General features: G+C 39.5%; 1 protein-coding gene across 6 annotated transcripts in view; it reads left to right on the top strand.

Annotated features, from left to right (window-relative positions):
* Window positions 1–19,115, top strand: part of MPPED1 (metallophosphoesterase domain containing 1) — a 141,283-nt gene that overhangs the window by 45,480 nt on the left and 76,688 nt on the right. For all 6 annotated transcript variants that reach the window (XM_073000831.2, XM_078394211.1, XM_073000832.2 and 3 more), the window contains one exon: window positions 6,022–6,247. In XM_073000831.2, coding sequence (XP_072856932.1) covers window positions 6,022–6,247 — 226 coding nt within the window. The remainder of the gene's footprint in view (window positions 1–6,021; window positions 6,248–19,115) is intronic.

The following is a 19,115-nucleotide window of genomic DNA, read 5'->3' as shown; positions in this document are numbered from 1 at the left end:
AGAAAGTTGCACGGATTCCTTGGAAGCATTCATTGTCTAGAAATAAGCCACCCTTATGCCACTTCTCTCCCTCCTCCTGCTCTCTTTTTGTCTGTGATCTTGCTAATTTGTTGAAGGAATAATTGACACCATATGGCAGAAGCTTTCACCCATTCCCACATTTTCTTGTTCTCTCCCAGATTGCATTCTATAATGCCCCTTATCCTGCTTCCAACATTTCTTTTCTGCTCTTGTAGCTTTATTCTTTCTTTTTCTACATTTGTAGTTTTCAAATATATACTGTCCTTTTCTCTATTCACAGAATTTTTTCTCTCATATCTTCATGCCAATCGAATCATCTTGTATGCAATAGTTACATCCAGATTTGTCATACAATATGTATGCAAATTATTTTATCCCTGATGTTTCCCTTATGTGTGTTAATTATATGTTCTCCTAGATATTCTTCCAGGATCTATGCATTTCATCAGAACTTGGAAGTTTTGCTTTAAAGTAACACATTGGGCATTACTCATTATTTTAAATGTAAAACATGTAGTTATTTGTTAGTTTATGTTAGTTTCTTCCTGCCTGTTTTCTTTTCTCTCTTTATATATTAAAATACACTTTAGAAATAGGAAAATGGCATCAAATCAAGCAAACCTTGAATTTCCTTCAATTAAACATGAGAAATGAATTTCATTTTTATTTCTCTTTACTTTACCAATGGTCTTCACAGCTTCTGCTATCTAATACTTGTTTATACCTGAGTTAAATTTCTGATACCACAGAGAAAATATAGAAAACAACTTTGTAGTCATACTTTTATTTATTTATTTATTTTGATGTAGGCATCTATAATTGAATAACAGTTGGTGTAAAAAAGGAATACCCCTCTATAATTTATCCTGTAGTGGGGAGAAATGGAATATGCATTCATGACTTGAAGTTGTTGTTGTTTTTTTACTTTTGCAGATACTTTGCAAGTAGACTAGTCAGTTTTCCTGGCCAATAATTTGTCAAAGTACCTTAATTGTCATGTTAGAATTGGAAGACTTCTGTAGCAATCACACATACTTGAATGAAGTTCCATTGAAATCAGTGGGATCTTCTTTCAAGTAAATTAGTATAAGTTTCAGATGGAAGTTTTTCTCCCTCTACCTTTTCTTTTTTTTTCTGTTAATGTAGGCACTGAAGAAAATGATATTTAGTGTGTATTTTAATGTCTGATTTAATTGCTAGCTTTTACTTTTCCATGATGCTTAGCCTATAACAGTTTATAGATGACTTAAGAAGATGTATTCATTTCCAGTGTTAATGTAAATTTCTCAGACATCAGCCAGGAGTTTAAACACAGAACTGTCAATGGGATGCTTAAAATGCAATCTAAGACAGTTACACTATCTTTACTGTAGTCATTCACTGCAATATTCTAAAAGGCTGAAAGGAGAAAGAGAAAGCGTTAAGTGGGCATTTGTATGATTACCACTGCTCTTACAGAATATTAAATCTCTTCCATACCTAGAGAAAAAGTAAGCTGCTTGTGTGAGCTTACATATAGGTCTCACTGAAGTCTTTCTTTTCTTTTCTTTTCTTTTCTTTTCTTTTCTTTTCTTTTCTTTTCTTTCTTTCTTTCTTTCTTTCTTTCTTTCTTTCTTTCTTTCTTTCTTTCTTTCTTTCTTTCTTTCTTTCTTTCTTTCTTTCTTTCTTTCTTTCTTTCTTTCTTTCTTTCTTTCTTTCTTTCTTTCTTTCTTTCCTCAGTATAATATGGAAAGATTTAAAAAATCATAGGAAACCAACACATGGGGGGCAAGGTCCTGTGGAATCTATAATAAGCCCTTGTGTCTAAATCATTTAGCTGCAAGGAAGAAAAAAAATTTAAAATACAAAATTAGAAAAACAAAAAAAAACACTTTACGTTAGACATGCCAGGCTTAGAGGAGAGTTTCAAAGGCCTCTAAAGTCCCAGACCAAGCCATAGGGAAAAATATACTGTATCTGAAAACGTCATTTTCCAAAGTAAATCATAATAAATCCCTTTTTGGTTCATTCCAGTGCTTCTGCTGCTACAAAGTCTTTGCTGCTGGCCCTTGCCTTCCCAGACACCATCTCCCCTTCCCTGCATTTTTCTGAAAGAATCATAGCACAAAAAAAGGAGAGGATGTATATTGTGTTACTTCTCTCCAGCTTTATTTTCACAATGCATTGAACAGCAACATGGTATGAAATGAAGCCTGTCTCCTGTATTTTGCACTCAATGTGCAAAGGAAATCAAGATGAAAGGGAGGAAGTGACCAGATTTCTCTCCTCTCATTTCCCTATGCAACCACTTATGCTGCTCCTGTAAACACATTTGCCAAGGAGGTAAAGGAAGAGCATATTTTGAGAGTGCTCTTGGGATTCATGTTTCCAGGTCCTAGTTTTTTGGGGAAAAATATCAAAGTTCTTGCAGCTAGAATCTGAAACAATTCATTGCACAGGCAGATATCTTAAAAAAACTTTGCAAGGAATTATTGAGTACCTCCTTGTGCAAGTTGTTGTTTTGAATAGGGGGATCTTACCAGTCGTGCAACAGAAAACTGGAGATCATGGAACACCATGGGTAGTGTGTTATGTTCCAGACATGCTATATCAAGACTCTGTCCTCAGCAGTTTTATGTGAGTGGAAAAACCAACATGATTTCTACATTATTTGAGAATTTGAGCAAGGCTGTCCATCATTACTTCAGAAAATTTCAAGAGGGGCTGTCTATCAGAACTTAAGATCGAAAAGAGTAATCCCAACAGGGGTAATTCTTGCAAGAATGTCCTCAACCTATCTTAGAGCCTTCTGACAGTCATGTGCCCATGTTGTGCCACATCAACTAGCACTGTTGCTTCTGCCTCCACTCCCACCCCACAAGAAGGAGTGTGCAACTCTCCTGTCTCCTTGTTCTACTGTATTCAAACTTAGAAAAAGAGAACAGGCAGCAATACAGAAGATTAGAAGTTCTTAACCAATTTGGAAATATCTTGTTACTGTTTGCTATATGGGGCATTTGGAAGAATGTGAACAAACATAGTAATGTGGAGCAGGATCAAAGTGCCAAGAGCTTTCCAGCAGGGAAATAGTGGTGGGATCAAGTCTTGAGATGAATGAATGTTATGGATGTATTTTCAAATGCCTTGCAGTATTTTGTTTATTTTTTAACGATATGACTGGCAATTATGCGAATTTTATGAATGAAAATTATGCCACTACATGGTAATATCCCACTTTTGTTGCTTTGGTAGATGAAGATCATAGCATTTCATCATGGCAAAGTCCTCTGTAAAATGTGCACTGTAATCTGAAAGCAGGAAAATTGTATGTGGTAATTAGCACACTAAAAACTACCAAAAAAGAGAGAGATTCCATCTGACATTCTATAATTAGTAGTAAAATACTACAAAGTGAACAAACAACTCATTAGTAACTCTTACTTATCAACAAACTGAACCACTGAATCTTTAAGGCTGCCGAGTTCATGATGGAAATTTAGAAAATCAAAAGTGAACTCCTTCCCACGTACAGTTATTGAGGAGGACATTAGGGACACAAAGGATCCAGCTACACAAAACTGATACAAGAAGGCTAATGACATTTTCCAAACTCTAATATGAGAATGAGCTGTGAAGAGAAATAGGAGCCTACAGAGAAATATTTCTTATGAAAAGTATTAAGAGATATTTAGGATCATGCATTTGAACATACGTAGTAGCAGTTACATTTATGTGAGTAAACACACATAAGACCATATAGTTAACCTTTTGATACATCACCGTTCTGTGTGTGACTCCCAGCTGACTAACAGTGGAAAGCAACAACAGATGAAGTAAAACATATGTGTGGAACATTGAAATATTATGACAACAGCAATAAGAAAATCAATAAAATTCAACAGCTTTAAAGACTACGCTAATAGAAAAACATACTGGAATGCCTAGATCAATAAAGGAAGTTTGTGTCTAGTGATTTTGTTTGGAGAGGGGATTCCAAATGCATTATGTGGCATCCAAAACCAGTCCTCTCTCTAGATAGTACCTGCCTCTCTTTTTTCTCCAGCAACTGGAGGTGGTGGGGACTGAACCAATAGGGAGATTATTGATTCCTACATCTGATATAGATATTTTGCAAAGGCAAAAAGATGGAATCCTGAAATTTCTGTAGCACAGATGACGAAGCCGAGATGTATTCTTCTGGCATCACCTTTTGAGTCAGCCATGGATGTGGAAGTGGAAGTACCAATTTACAGATGCTCCATTCAGGCCATCAGTAAGAGGACGAGTCTGGACCCATGAACAGAGGAAGCAAGCTTATTCTGCCCTTCTTTTTCCTAGCTCTCGCATGTGGATTTTGATCGCTCTGTGCTTTGTGTATCTGCATGGGATCAGGGCACCTGATCTTGAGGTTAATGTTCCTCTTAAGGAAGATCAAATACTGACAAACAGAGGCCAGAAACTTATTATTATACTGGCATAAGAGTAATTGTGGAAATTGTTGTGATGACTGCTGCTAATTAATATCTGCCCACATTCCTAGTCACACGCCATGTTGTAAGAAAAGGAATGCAAATTAATTGCTGTTTACATAGACACAGTTATGTCAATGTAAATCTCCAGGAGGATTCTGGCCATAGGCTTCTGGGAGCTCTGATAGCAACAAGTCCATTTTTGCATTGGAACCTGTAAGAATCTCTAGATCTGGACACATGAACAACACAAAAATAAATATTTGTCAGACTGTGAATAACTGATCTATTTGGGAGTAATAAAATATTTATCTGTGCTGGTGGATAGACTTAGTGAGTTGCTTCAAGTATGTAAAGATTAGGGGTGGGGGGAAGCTGGGCTGCACATTGAACAAAAACAAGAGTTGTTAATTGAAAAGTTGACAGACCCATAACCATGACAGTGCTTGCAGTCACCACTGTAATAAATGTGACTGTACATTGAGAGTAATTTACTAATACACTGAAGTAATACCCCGAGACTGCACCATGTCATAAAGATATTAGCTGAAGCAACAACTATAACTGGCTCTTACCAGTTTTGTTTATCAGATGGATAATTGTAAAATATTTAGAAAATGCAGTGGAAGTGAAATTGTTAACACATGTTTATTGTATAATTATCTTATAAATTTTTCAAGAAAAGAAGATCACCAGTTCTATATCTGGGAATAGCTGGAAATTCTGTATCACTTGTGAGATAGTATTGACACATGTTTTTGCCTACATATACATAGGAATAAATTTTGCTATGTGTTCAGCAGTAAATCAAAATTTAATAATGTTCACACATGCTTGTAATTTTATCTTAAGTGTGATATATAGAAAAGAATAAAAGCAAAAAGATTTTCATTATGGTGGTGCAAGATCTCTTGTTATTGCATTCATTAGTATCATATGCAGCATATTCAGACAAGTAGAATGTGATCGTGGGAATCCATTGCAGTCTACATAGAAAAATAGGTGCTGATGGAAAATAACAGTAAATCTTTTATCAAATGCAAAAGCTATGCTAATAGATGTGGGTGGGAATTTGTTCTTATGTTTAAGTTAACAGTCCGGTTGAATAGGATAGTACACAATCTAAGTCAGAATCCTGTCTGCATTCTCAGTTCCAGAAGGCCAATCATGCATATGATGTGAGCAATTACACCAGCTATCTGTTGTGTCTTTATGATTGTGCGATTGATATTATGACTGGAAAGATAACCAGATAACCTGTCACAGTGTGCATGTGTGTATAACCAACATATCAAAACAACATGTAAAAGAAAATCAGCCACAATAAAAATATAAGACTAACAGGAAAGTAAATTATTTCCACTTCCTTTGGGTTGAGCATTTACAGATTTAATCTGTTTTGCACTTCCCAGTGTAACTGTTGTTGAGTTTTCTTTTGAGATTTCCCTGTGGAATGTCCAGCTATATCTTCGACATAATTTCAATAATTTGTTTACAGTTCCATCAGAAGTGTAATGATACATTGGTAATTGTGCTTTCTCCCTCCCTTTAGGCAGCCTACCATATGAATACAAGATTGTGATAGCGGGTAATCATGAACTGACGTTTGACCAAGAGTTCATGGCAGACTTAATCAAGCAGGACTTTTACTATTTCCCCTCTGTATCCAAACTGAAGCCAGAGAGCTATGAAAATGTACAGTCCCTCTTAACAAACTGCATATATCTCCAAGATTCAGAAGTGACAGTAAGAGGCTTCAGGATATATGGCTCCCCTTGGTAAGCATTTGAAAACTTACCAGTATTGATTAATACAAAAGTTTTCTGCCTATTCTTCATATTTCAGTGGTTATGCAAGAAAAATGTCATATTAATTTCCATATATTGTGTTCATTGATTGATTAGCTTGATGAATTTTAAACTGTTAGTGCACTAAAAAATATACATCATTAATTAGGTATCTTGCATGTAAGGGCACACATATACCCGCACGCTTATGAAAACTGCATAAGCATCATCTTCTGTCCATAGGAGGAATGCATCTTCTAACACAGTGCCTGCTATGTCAGCTATGTTTAATTTAAAAACAAAGAAGGACTGCCTCCAAAATATTAACAGACAATTAACCAGCTGAAATTCACAATTAAGTAATCATTCAGCTGCTTAATGGGACAAAGTAGAATGGTGGGAAGTCTGTACCTTACTTGTACAGCACCATCTTTTTAAATGTTTACAGATTCAGACTGGGAAAAATGTATGTATGAAACTCTGGAGAACTGGTACCTTAGTGTCAACAGTATTGAACTAAATGGTGGCAACACTATTGAGCTAAATGGATGGACAGCTTGATTCCATATAAGGCTCCTTTCTGTGTTCCAATTTCTTTTACTACATTGCAGTCCTAGTCTGAAATTTAACCTGTTGCAATCAAATAAAAAACAATGGCATGTCTGGAAGAGATTACTTTTCTGGCTCTTCTTTCTCTAAAGGAGGAGTTCATTAGTTTCTGTTCACCCTTAGCTCCTCTTTTCTCATGAAGAAGGGATTCATTCTTCTTATATGCTGATCAGAGGGGAAATCTGTGCAGAACCCGATTTTCTACCTTCCATCTGAAAATAGTATTGTAGATTATTTGGTGAAGTAGATTTTACTCTGTGAAAGCTTATGCTGTAATAAACTAGTAAGATTTTTAAATTCTCATTAACATTTCCTTTAAATTATCCCACAACAAATTAAAAATTATACTTTTGTAGCATAATGAGCTTTTATGCTGGAAATTAAGCATTCTGGATAAGATACAATAGCTGAATTCCACTGAAAAATTACACTGGCAGAAGTCCATGAGCATAAATTTCATCAGTGCATTGCTACAAGTTGAAAGAAAAGTCAGCACCGGGTCACACACTTGGTACAGTAGGGCTTCGACTTACGAACGTCCCTACTTACGAAAATTTTGAGTTATGAAAAGCTCCAGCCATAAAATTTTGCTTCGACATGTAGCCGGAGCTTCCAGTTACGAATAGAAAAAGGCAGGGGAAAAAGGCAGGGAATTCAAACCATTGGTGGTGAAGAGGCTGCTTCTTTGCACCAACAGTTAGGAAAAGGGAGGCTCAGCCTCCCGGGCTTCCAACACTGCCCAGACCTCCGCACTGAGTGCCAGATTCCCGGGTGTCCAAACCCCCTCTGCCTCCTGTCCCCGCTGCCCTCTGCCTCCTCTCCCTGATGCGGAGGTCGGGTGGCTTTCAGCCCTCCGTGGGGACAGGACGCAGAGGGTAACGGGGACAGGAGGCAGGGGCAGTGGAGGGGGCAGAGGGCAGCGGGGACAGGAGGGAGAGGTCAATGGGGACGGGGGGCAGAGGGCAGCGGAGGGGGTTTGGATGCCCGGGAAGCTGGCACCGGTGTGGAGGCTGAGGCGGCTTTTGGCTTCCCGGGCTTCCAAAGCTGCACCCACTGCCCTCTGCAGTCCCAACTGCTGCTGATAACTATGGAAGTCAACATGAACCATAGGTTGTGCAGGAGACAAAGCAGGCTTCTCTCCAGCAACCAGTTCCTTCTCTCGTCCTCTTCTTCAGCTTCCTTCTGCCTCTGAACCACAACCAATGCCAGCTCCCTAGAGCAGACAAAGAACCTGTCACAGATGGCTGGTCCAGCTGGAGACCAGCGACAAACTTGATCTCTTCTCCATCTTCCTTAGCCAATACTCTGAGTCCTCCAAGATCTGTGCTCCCCAAGCCTGGGTGGGGCTGATGCATCCTTTGGCTTGTTCCCATCAAGAAGCAGAAGGTGGCGCCAGTGCAGGAGGTCTGCGAGCAGGATGAGTAAGAGGGCAGTAGGGCCTGGTTATGCCATCCTGCTGCCAGTGGTAGAGGCTTGATCACTCCACATGGGTCCCTCGGGACCAGGTACAGCACCAAAATCTTACAAGATCTGTTCTTGGCAGGTACAGGCACCACCACCCACAAAAAGTTATCTTCCTTGCATCATCAGTCATTGTCACCACCATGATCCCTGGCCACTCATCATAGTTTGCCAAGTCTAATACAGTTAAAAGAGAGAGAGAGAGAGAGAGAGAGAGAGAGAGAGAGAGAGCAATGCACCATGATAACCAATACACACCACAGCCCTGGTGTAGCTAATCTAGCCTACTTAGACAGCAGTGTGACGTCCACCCTGTGCCCTGTTTGTTTCTCACAAACACAGGTCCACGCTGGTGATGTCCTTTTGCTGCCACCGGTGGATTTCTTTTATCCACAATGTAAATTATTTTACACAAATATTGGCTGCCAACAATTGAAAGTTTTTATTAAAGTTACAGATGTTCTTTATTTATTTACTCAGATTCACAATCATTGAAATGTCCTCTTTTGTTTACTTATTTGCAATTTAACCAGCTTATGTATTTACTTGTTACAACTCTCACTTCTAACTTTGACTCTCTAGCTCCTTCTGCAAATCTATCTCATTTCTCTCTCCAACTGACTAACTGACACCTCTGACTAACTCTCGAGACTCTGCCTCCGCCCCCTCCTGTCCTTCCATTGGCTCATGCAAATGAGGTTTCGATGAGATTGACAGGAGTGACGTGGGCATCCACTACAAGCAGGCAGCCACCCAGTTAGTCTAGCTGCATGGTGCCTGCCTGAACCGGGGTGGGTGGGAAGCAATTAAGAAGAATTTTAATCCCATAAAACATCTATGCAGGTAGGCCAAGTTTGGCTTAACCCACCCATCGAGTCTTCTCTCTTTAGACTAAATCTCAGAGCAAGATCTGCTTCCAAATCTCCTCAGCAGAAAAGCAGAGAAAGCATCTGCTCAGTGTGCAGATGCCACAAAAAGCCCTTCTTTTAGACAATGAGAGACCCATCCCCACCACCGGCAGTGCCACTTCTACACTTTCCTACCAACCAACAAATTTAAAAAGCAGCAACCAGCTAAGCACCCAAAATTTTTTTAAAAAGAGAAAAACAAACTTCAGTCTTACCCCCGCAGAACAGAGAGACTCTCTCTAGGCCTCAGCAGCACAATAGCAGAAAGTGAAAGAAGGCAACCATTAGTCCACCCTCTACGGGCCCACACAGACACCCAGAAACAAACAGAAAAGTTACCAAATTAGTACTATACACACAGAGAGAAAAAGAATCCAAACCAAATTTTATAAAGATCTGGCAAAAAGGCTCCCCACCCCCAGGAGCAATTTAGCAGGCAGTCACCCCATTCAGTTTTAAATGGAAAATAATAACATAATACAAAGCAAATTAAATAGCAATATGTCCAACAGGGAAAAACACATACACCCTGGAATGATTTTAGCAAATAGAGAGCACTACTGCCATCCAATATCAATTTTGAAGAGAATAAACAAATAACATGGCTGTGTGTTATGTGTTGTCCAATTGAAACTAACATACAGCTACCCTAATAGGGTTTTCAAGACAAGTGAGATATTTAAAGAGTGTTCACCAATTCTATCTTCCCATGATTTTTATTGGCTGAGTGGGGATTCAAACCCAGGCCTCCTCTGTCCTAGGCTGTCACTCTGCCCACTACATCACACTGGGTATCCACAAAATAATGTATTCACAAAAATAATCAGATAAAGTAGCTGTGTTGAAAAAAAAAAGGCAGTGCACCCTGCCCCAACACACACAAAGAAAATATTTTAAAATTAAAAAAAAAACATTCATAGCTCTCATGCTCCTAAAATCCAGGAAAAAAGAAAAGTAAAATAAGGGCAGGAAGTATAATCATAGAATCATGAAGTTGGAAGGGGCTGATAAGGCCATCGAGTCCAGCCTTCTGCTACGTCCAAGGATACACATCAAAGGATATCTGCCAGGTGGTTGTCCCATTTTCTCTTGAATGCCTTGAGTGCTGGAACACTCACCACCTTTCAAGGTAATTGATTCCATTGCCATACTGCTCTAACAGTTACAATAAGATGTTTTTCCTGATCTTCAGCTGAAATCTGGTTTCCTGTAACTTGAGCCTATTGTTGTGTACTCAGAGATGACTGAGAACAGATCCTGCCACTCCTCTGTATGATAGCCTTTCAAGTACATTGGAAAAGTGCTATCATATCTCCCCTCCATCTTTTCTCAAGGCTAAACATGCCCAATTCTTTATGTGTATGTGCACACACACATTTAATTTTTTGTACCAGCTTTAATTTACTGAGTGGGAAATGCTGGTGGTTACAGAATGCAGAAGTTTATGATGTGCCATAGGTGCATCAGAAGATGTTTTATTGTTTATAGCATAATAAACATCCACTTCAGTTTATGTAAGAGTATTTGTTGCAATAAAGAATAGGATACTAAACCTCAGATTTAACTTTTCAACAGATGGCCACTTCATGTAAGTACAAAAAAAGAGAACTGTCTTTGTGCAAAATCATGTTTTTCTTAGAGGCAATCAAATTTCCTTGTAAAACAATAAAATATTCTGTGCCGTGTGGTAGCTGAAGTAAACATGGAAGCATCTGCAAAGTGGCATAATCACAAAACCCAGAATTATTGTTAAGCAAGATTTTTGGAGTATCTGTGAAAGTTACACAGATCATAGATTGCAGCTTTTTGCCAGTGCTCACATATTTAGTGGAAAATACATGGAGTATTAGGTGTGAATAACCAAGGTGCATATTTATATGTAAGAGAGAAGATTTAGTAAATTTATACTAACCTTGAAACAGTTTGATGTTTGTTGCTGTTTTTTTAAAGCAGTGTTTTTGTTTTTGACTAGATATGTCAGGCTGCGATGTAAGAAACAAGTTGTCAGACCTAATGCACATACCTCAGTGTGAATTCTCACAGTGTGAATAAACTGTGAAATGTATTGAAATTTTAAAAAAAGAAAATTGGCATTCACCAAGTTGATGCTTTTGCTGGGTGTTAATCCTTCCCCACCTGCTGATTGTTGTGCATTTATCTAAATTTGAAACCACATTGCACTTGAAATACATCCATTTATCACAGATATCCAAATTGCTTTGTCTTTTCTGTATATCCACCTGCTGTGTTTCAGTTTGATGTTCCAAGTTAATTTTGTTTCTGTTATGTGCATGATCAATACAAATTTAAGCTTGGCTTCCAAATTATAAAGAAAATGTGTATCATTCCCATTAGTATTTTCTTCTCTCTACCACTTGTCTCTTATCACCAGTTTGTAAATCTAACATAAACACAGTAATTGTCCTGTAAGAATATTTCTGATCTCTTTCTTGGTATCTTCTCAGTTTATAAAAGCAGGCAAAGAGAAATGTAGATTCATAACACGCCCGTGGTGTAGGTGAAAGTCTTGTCTGAAATAGTCCTGGGAAGGCAGCCTTAAATAATATATCATGCATTGCTAGAATAATAATAAAAATTGGTATTACACAACAGTAAACTCTTTAGTTAAAAAACACAGAGAGATACTGGCAGGTGCTAAAGATAGCATTTTTAACTGCTGTCTATTTTGGTTGTTAGAAGTTTGTTTTAATTATTTGGACAGTGGCTAAGCAAGTGTAAATGGTGATGGTATCATCAGTCTACAATGTTACTCTTTAATTTAATTCAGTTCCAGATTTCTTCCCCCCCCCCACCCCAGGTTGTGAGATTCCTAAAGAGACCTGAAGAAGCATTTGGAACAAGAAGAGATTTTAATATTGGAAAACTGTTGCTGAATCACTAGCAGCAGTCCTGATCCTGGTGGCAGTGATCCAGTGATGATATACAGTATATTACACACTAAAACCTCCTCCAATCATCCCAAGGCTCCCAAAGGCTTCTCCATGTCAAAAGGGATCCTTCGGGAGCCTTGGGACCTTAGGCTGGGGATAGGAAACTTTCAGTTAAATTAAATTAAAGAGTAAACTCATGAGTTGATGATATCATTGCCATTGATGCCCACATAGTTACTCAACAGGATATCAGCCAATGTAAAAGGTAAAGGTAAAGGTTCCCCTTGACAATTTTTGTCCAGTCGTGTTCGACTCTAGGGGGCGGTGCTCATCCCTGTTTCCAAGCCATAGAGCCAACGTTTTGTCCGAAGACAATTTTCCATGGTCACATGGCCAGTGCGACTTAGACACGGAACACTGTTACCTTCCCACCGAGGTGGTCCCTATTTATCTACTCGCATTTGCATGCTTTCGAACTGCTAGGTTGGCAGGAGCTGGGACAAGCGACGGGAGCTCACTCCGTCGCGTGGATTCAAACTTACAGCTGCAGATGTACAGATCTTACAGCACAGAGGCTTCTGCAGTTTAACCTGCAGCGCCACCACGTCCCTATCAGCCAATGTACTATGTAACAAAAATGAGTTCTCATTGGCTTCTATAGGAATACTGTTTTATATTGTTCAGATATATTTTGTTTGTTGTTTTCCCAACGTCATTCTAGATAGTACTCATTCATATAAAACTTCAAAGTTGGGAATGAAAATGCAGAAGGAAAAAAACACCAATTGATTACAAACAAAGGCGGCCGGGTGGGGGGGAACCATACTCAAATTTAAGGAATTATACTACAGTTTTGGCAGCGTCTAGAACTTCAGGGGTTATAAATGGCCATTCCTTGACCTTGCTGTGCTGTGCTCACTCTTACATTCCAGCCCCAATCTTTTCTTTCTTTCCTAAAAAAGCCTCTGATATTTGGCTAGGGACCAAAAATTATGTATTTTTCTAATTTGTGATGTGGTGGAGCAGGGGTGCTGCTGACCTCATAACAGAACAATATTTTCCCCACATGCCCTAAAGGGACCAAAGAAATGTACTGAACCATTTCCCCCCCCCAAAAAAAAATTAATTTGAAATGTTTGGGACATGCCTGAGGAGAAGGGTGCTCTGGGTCCACTCTGAATCCCTTGGCCTCACTTTGCCCACCCCTGCTGAACAAATACAAATACAAGAGAGATGAGCCCCTAGATTTGGTTTTTTGGGGGGTTTGTTATGTTTTTTTTGCACAAAAAAGGAAAGAACACAACCTTCCTTCCTTATGTTTTAGAATCATAAATATATTCAGAAAACCATACAAAAGAGAGACCAGACCAGACATTGTCAGTACATATAATGCATTGAACAAGTTGGAATCATGGCAGTCAATCACAGAAAAATAATTCTGTTCAATAAATTAACATCTTCTGTGGCAAATCAGGTAAGAGGTTTGTCATGTTCCCACCTGCCCCTTGGTTGTTTCACCAAGCAGGAGCAGACTACATTTCGTTTAGCTGCCACCAGTTGATTACATCAATGTTATTCACAATTAATAATATAAGTCCAGGGCATGTGTCATTTTAAATAGAACCAAATCAAAGTTGTTTATTATTACAGGTGATGAAGGTACAATCAATGTATTTAACTCTTAACCAAACATCCCCCTTCATCCACCCTCAACCACAACCCTCTCTCTATCCATTACAAACTCTCCAGCTCCCAAACCCTAAAATTCCAATCCAAACTCCTCATCATCCTGCAGAGAATCTTGTATCTCCTGACTCCGCCTCTCCAGCACTTTCATTGGTCCATGCAGATAGCACATCAGTATTCATGACCTGGGCGGATGCCACACTCCTTCCCCCTTAATAAGTTTGTGACAGGAGGAGAAACGTAATGGTTTGCCCTCATAAACAAATGAAAATGTATGGAAGAATGCAAATATTAACCTCTTACATTACTTACATTAATAAGGATTACATTACATTACTCTTACATTACTAAGGATACAGTGGTGCCTCGCTTAACAATGATAATCCATTCCAGGAAAATCTCCGTTAAGCGAAAACACCGTAAAGCGAAATTAAAAACCCCACTGAAACGCATTGAAACCCATTCAATGCGTTCCAATGGGGTAAAAACTCACCGTCCAGCGAAGATCCTCCATATGGAGGCCATTTTCACTGCCTGTATAGCGAGGAATCCATCCCTAAGCACAGTGGGGAGCCATTTTAAGCACCTGGTGGCCATTTTGAAACCCTAACGATCAGCTGTTTTTGATTGTCATAAAGCGAAAATCAGTTCCCGAAGCAAGCGAAATTCCCCCATTTAGACCATTGTTTTGCGATCGCAAAAAGATCGTCGTAAAGCAGATTCGTTGTTATGCGGGGCAATCGTTAAGCGAGGCACCACTGTACTTACTATTATTTCTACCATCATTATAAATATTTCTTACTCTATTAATATCTTAGCAAACATTGTACTTTAAGCTTATTACATAACTATCACACACAAAAAATCAGTTAATATTGAACTCAGATGAAAACAATTTTCTCTAGTCATTTGGCCTTCGAAACAAGGCATCAGCAACCACATTTTGGGTCCCTTTTATGCTGTGGATTTCAAAGTCTTGTCGAATCAGGGCCGATCTCATCAATTTGCTGCTGTTGGCTTGAATAGTCCTTAGCCATAGAAGAGGAGAGTGGTTGGTGCATAGGACAAATTTTCTCCCCCAAATGTATGGCTTTACCTTTTGCAGCATCCATATGATAGCTAGGCACTCTTTTTCTACTGTGGACAAGTGTTTCTCACCCGACTGAAGTTTCCTGCTGATGTACACCACTGGGTGCAGATTTCCACTGTCATCGGCTTGGCTCAACACAGCTCCCAGTCCCATGTTTGACGCATCTGTGTAGATGAGGAACTCATGGTCAAAGTCCAGCACAACAAGAACAGGTTTCAAAGCCAGCACTCTTCTCAGACAATCGGAGGCTACCTGGCACTCTGATGACCACTCAATGTTTTCAGCTTGCTTCTTTTGGATTAAGTTTGTTTTCTTTTTGATTAGTGGCTTCATTTTCTCAACTGTGGGGAGGGCAGGAAGTTTCTTCAACTCCTCCAGAACAGCTATGGCTGCGTTCTTCTTTGAAATCTTCTTGCCCTTGCCTTCACCCTCACCCGTAAACTCAACCACAAGTACTTTTGTCACAAAGCTCTTCATATGAGAGGGACCACTTTCCCAGGTCACTTTAAAAATTCACAGGCAAGTTTCTTTTAAATGCAATCTCAAACACTTGACTTACCTTTAAACCTGAGCAAGCTCATAAAATGGGATGTGGTATTTGAGATAGCAATACCTGATTTCAGAGGGAAACAAGGCATCCACTTGGATGTTGTAGATAAACTTTCATTTGTCTTATCCAGTACATGTTATTGATAGAGTTTTGAGTTAGATATTCTCAAGTCACTTTATCTGTAGTGTCAGTCAGTCAGTCAGTCAGAAACCTTTATTGGCATACTGAGTACAGTAAAACAGACAAATACAATACAAGTGATTATAACAACTAAATATATGTGATTATAATAAGTCAATTTATGTATGAACTGGAAAGAGCAGGTTTTGTCATTTTGAGATGGCAGCATGATTAGTGCAAAATAAATAAGGGAACTTCGAAAGAATGATGGTTGCACTTGAAAATATAATTTTGAATTATTATTTGAGATGCCCCATCACTATTTAATGAGGGCCATTTAACAAGGATATCAATCAAACTGAGTAACAGCTCTGTTAATATGGTATATGTTTAATATTTTAAAAATCCCTTTGTTAAATTTGAATCAATTGCCAGAATTTTAAGATAAGGAGAATTTATTTAAGGGAATGGGATGTTGTCAAAGCTAATCCAGCAGTGAAGACATTCAGTAATTTTTTTCTTATCATTATTCTATATGACTGTTAGATTAGGATCATCATGTTTGGTATTTGCAAACAGATCCATAGCAGAAGTAAATAACAGATGGGGCAGAGGGCCATCTTGGTTCGTCCCAAAAAGCTAACAGTTGGAGAGGGGTCAACACCAGATGTTTTAATAATTACCCATTGTGTAAAATATAGTGTATGTAGAGCTGCCAAAAATACCTGTCCAATATCCATTGCCTCACATACCTTTAAAAGGTAAGGCATTTGAACTTGCCAAAAGTGTTGTAGGTATCAGAAGAGGGATGATGAGGCAATTTGGGTAAAGATTTGAAGCAAGCAAATATAATGCTTAAAAAATCTATTATTTGGATCAGAGATTTTTTTTCTATGCCTAATAAAGCTGATTTGACCATTTTTATGACACAAAATTGGGTGGAATAGCTAATACCCTGAAAGCCAGGAACAAAATTCAAAATGATCTTAATTCAGCTTGAGCACGACTGAAAACAACAGAATTAAATTTAACACAGAGAAATGCAAAGTTCTACCCTTAGAGGGGAAAAAACCAAATGCACAGTTACAAGATGGGTATACAGCTTGTATAACAATGTAAATATGCGATCCCCTCAAAATAATGCAACACACAGCAATTAATGTCTAAACCACTGGCACAAAAGTGAGTACACCTCTAAGTGACAATGCCCAAATTGAGCCCAAAGTGTCAATTATTTTCCAGCACTGCCTTACAATCCTCTTGGGCATAGAGTTCACCAGAGCTTCACAGGATGCCACTGGAGTCCTCTTCCACTCCTCCATGACGACATCACAGAGCTGGTGGATGTTAGAGACCTTGCACACCTCCACCTTCCAGTTCAGGATGCCCCATAGATGCTCAATAGGGTTTAGGTCTGGAGACATGCTTGGCCAGTCCATCACTACCCTCAGCTTCTTTAGCAACGTAGTGGTCATTTTGGAGGTGTGTTTGGGGTCGTTATCATGTTGGAATACTGCCCGGCAGCCTAGTCTCCGAAGGGAGGGGATCATGCTCTGCTTCAGTATGTCACAGTACATGTTGGCATTCATGGTTCCCTCAATGAACTGTAGCTCCCCAGTGCTAGCAGCACTCATGCAGCCCCAGACCATGACACTCCCACCACCCTGCTTGACTGTAGGCACAACTCACTTGTCTATGTACTTCTTACCTGGTTGCCGCCACGCACACTTGTCACCATCTGAACCAAATAAGTTTATCTTGGTCTCATCGAACCACAGGACATGGTTCCAGAAATCCATGTCCTTAGTTTGCTTGTCTGCAGCAAAATGTATCTGGGCTTTCTTGTGCACCATCTTTAGAAGAGGCTTCCTTCTGGGACAACAGCCCTGGAGATCAATTTGATGCAGGGTGCGGCGTATGGTCTGAGCACTGCCATGTTGACCCCCTTCCCTTCAATCTGTGCAGCAATGCTGGCAGCACTCATACATCTGTTTCCCAAAGCCAGCCTCTGGATATGACGCTGAGCACGGGCACTCAACTTCTTGGGTCGACCATGGCGAAGCCTGTTCTGAGTGGAAGCTGTCCTGTTAAACCGCTGTATGGTCTTGACCACCATGCTGCAGCTCAGTGTCAGAGTTTTGACAGTCTTCTTATAGCCTAGGCCATCTTTATGTAGAGCAACAATTTGTTTTTTCAGATCCTCAGATAGTCCATTACCATGAGGTGTCATGTGGAACTTCCAGTGACCAGTCTGAGAGAGTGAGAGTGATAACACCTGCTCCCCATTCACACCTGAGACTTGTGACTCTAACGGGTCTCATGACACCAGGGAGAGAAAACGGCTACTTGGGCCCAATTTGGACATTGTCACTTAGGGGTGTACTCACTTTTGTTGCCAGCAGTTTAGACATTCATGGCTGTGTGTTGCATTATTTTGAGGAGACAGCACATTTACACTGGTAGACAAGCTGTATACTCACTGTTTTACATTGTAGCTAAGTGTCATTTCTTCAGTGTTGTCACATGAAAAGATATGCTAAAATATTTATGAAACATGATGAGTGTACTCACTTCTGTGGTATACTGTACCTTAGGAGTTGGTGAGTGCTCCAACACTGGAGGCATTAAAGAGAAAACTGGACAAACATTTGTTAGATCTGCTTTGATTTGGATTCCTGCATTGAGCAGGAGGTGGGGCTTGATGGCCTTATAGGCCCCTGACAACTCAATTATTCTGTGATTCTGTTATTGCAATGTGGGGCAATATTATCCAGGATTTCAGTAGACATCCGAATTGGAGTGGCTGGAGTGGGTAAAATAGGGCCACAAGGTCATATAGAGGAGCGGTATGCCCTTTGGTGCAATCCTTGTATGTAAATACAAGGTGCTTTCAGACTGGGAAACCACACCATACCTCAAGTGACCCTATTCAACCATTCTTTTAAAGGGAAAGGGGGAAATTTAAACAAAATGAAAATACCCCTCCTTGTCCCCTCCTTCTCCTCCTTTAGCAAAAGCAGCAGGAATCTTTCAGTTTTTTTAAAAAATTGTTCTAAGCAGCATGGTTCATCAATGCTGCCTCATAAGGATTTTTTAAAAATGCAACTTTGCTTCCTCTCTTCCCCACCACCCACAATGGAGTGTGAGAGAGAAAGTGTTCAATTTCCTAAGACAGTGAAGCAACTTAATCAGACAGCTTAAGTCATCCATTTTGGTTCAGTCCTAGGTATCGCACATACTGGAACTGAACCAAAACAAGGTGATGCTACCCACAGCAAAAAATGAACGAACAAGCAAAAAACATACAAAAACAGTAGCCCATGGCAGGGACCCAAAGAAGTATGGGTAGGCATTGATCAGTGATCGACTGGTTAACAGTGACCCATACTTCATATGGTGCCTGAAAAAGAAGTGAACCACTTATCCCCAAGCCAGACAAAACTGGGGGATAAATCCCTATCTAGTCACACCCTCAGTCTCTCAAGTAAAATGCTAGTGAAAAGTTTGATATCCTGATTTATGAAAGTTGTGGAATAATATGAAT

Source organism: Pogona vitticeps, chromosome 5 (genome assembly GCF_051106095.1).
Source record: "Pogona vitticeps strain Pit_001003342236 chromosome 5, PviZW2.1, whole genome shotgun sequence".
Lineage (NCBI taxonomy): Eukaryota > Metazoa > Chordata > Lepidosauria > Squamata > Agamidae > Pogona > Pogona vitticeps.
The sequence above is the reverse complement of the archived record's forward strand: the minus strand, read 5'-3'. Positions and strand labels throughout refer to the sequence as shown.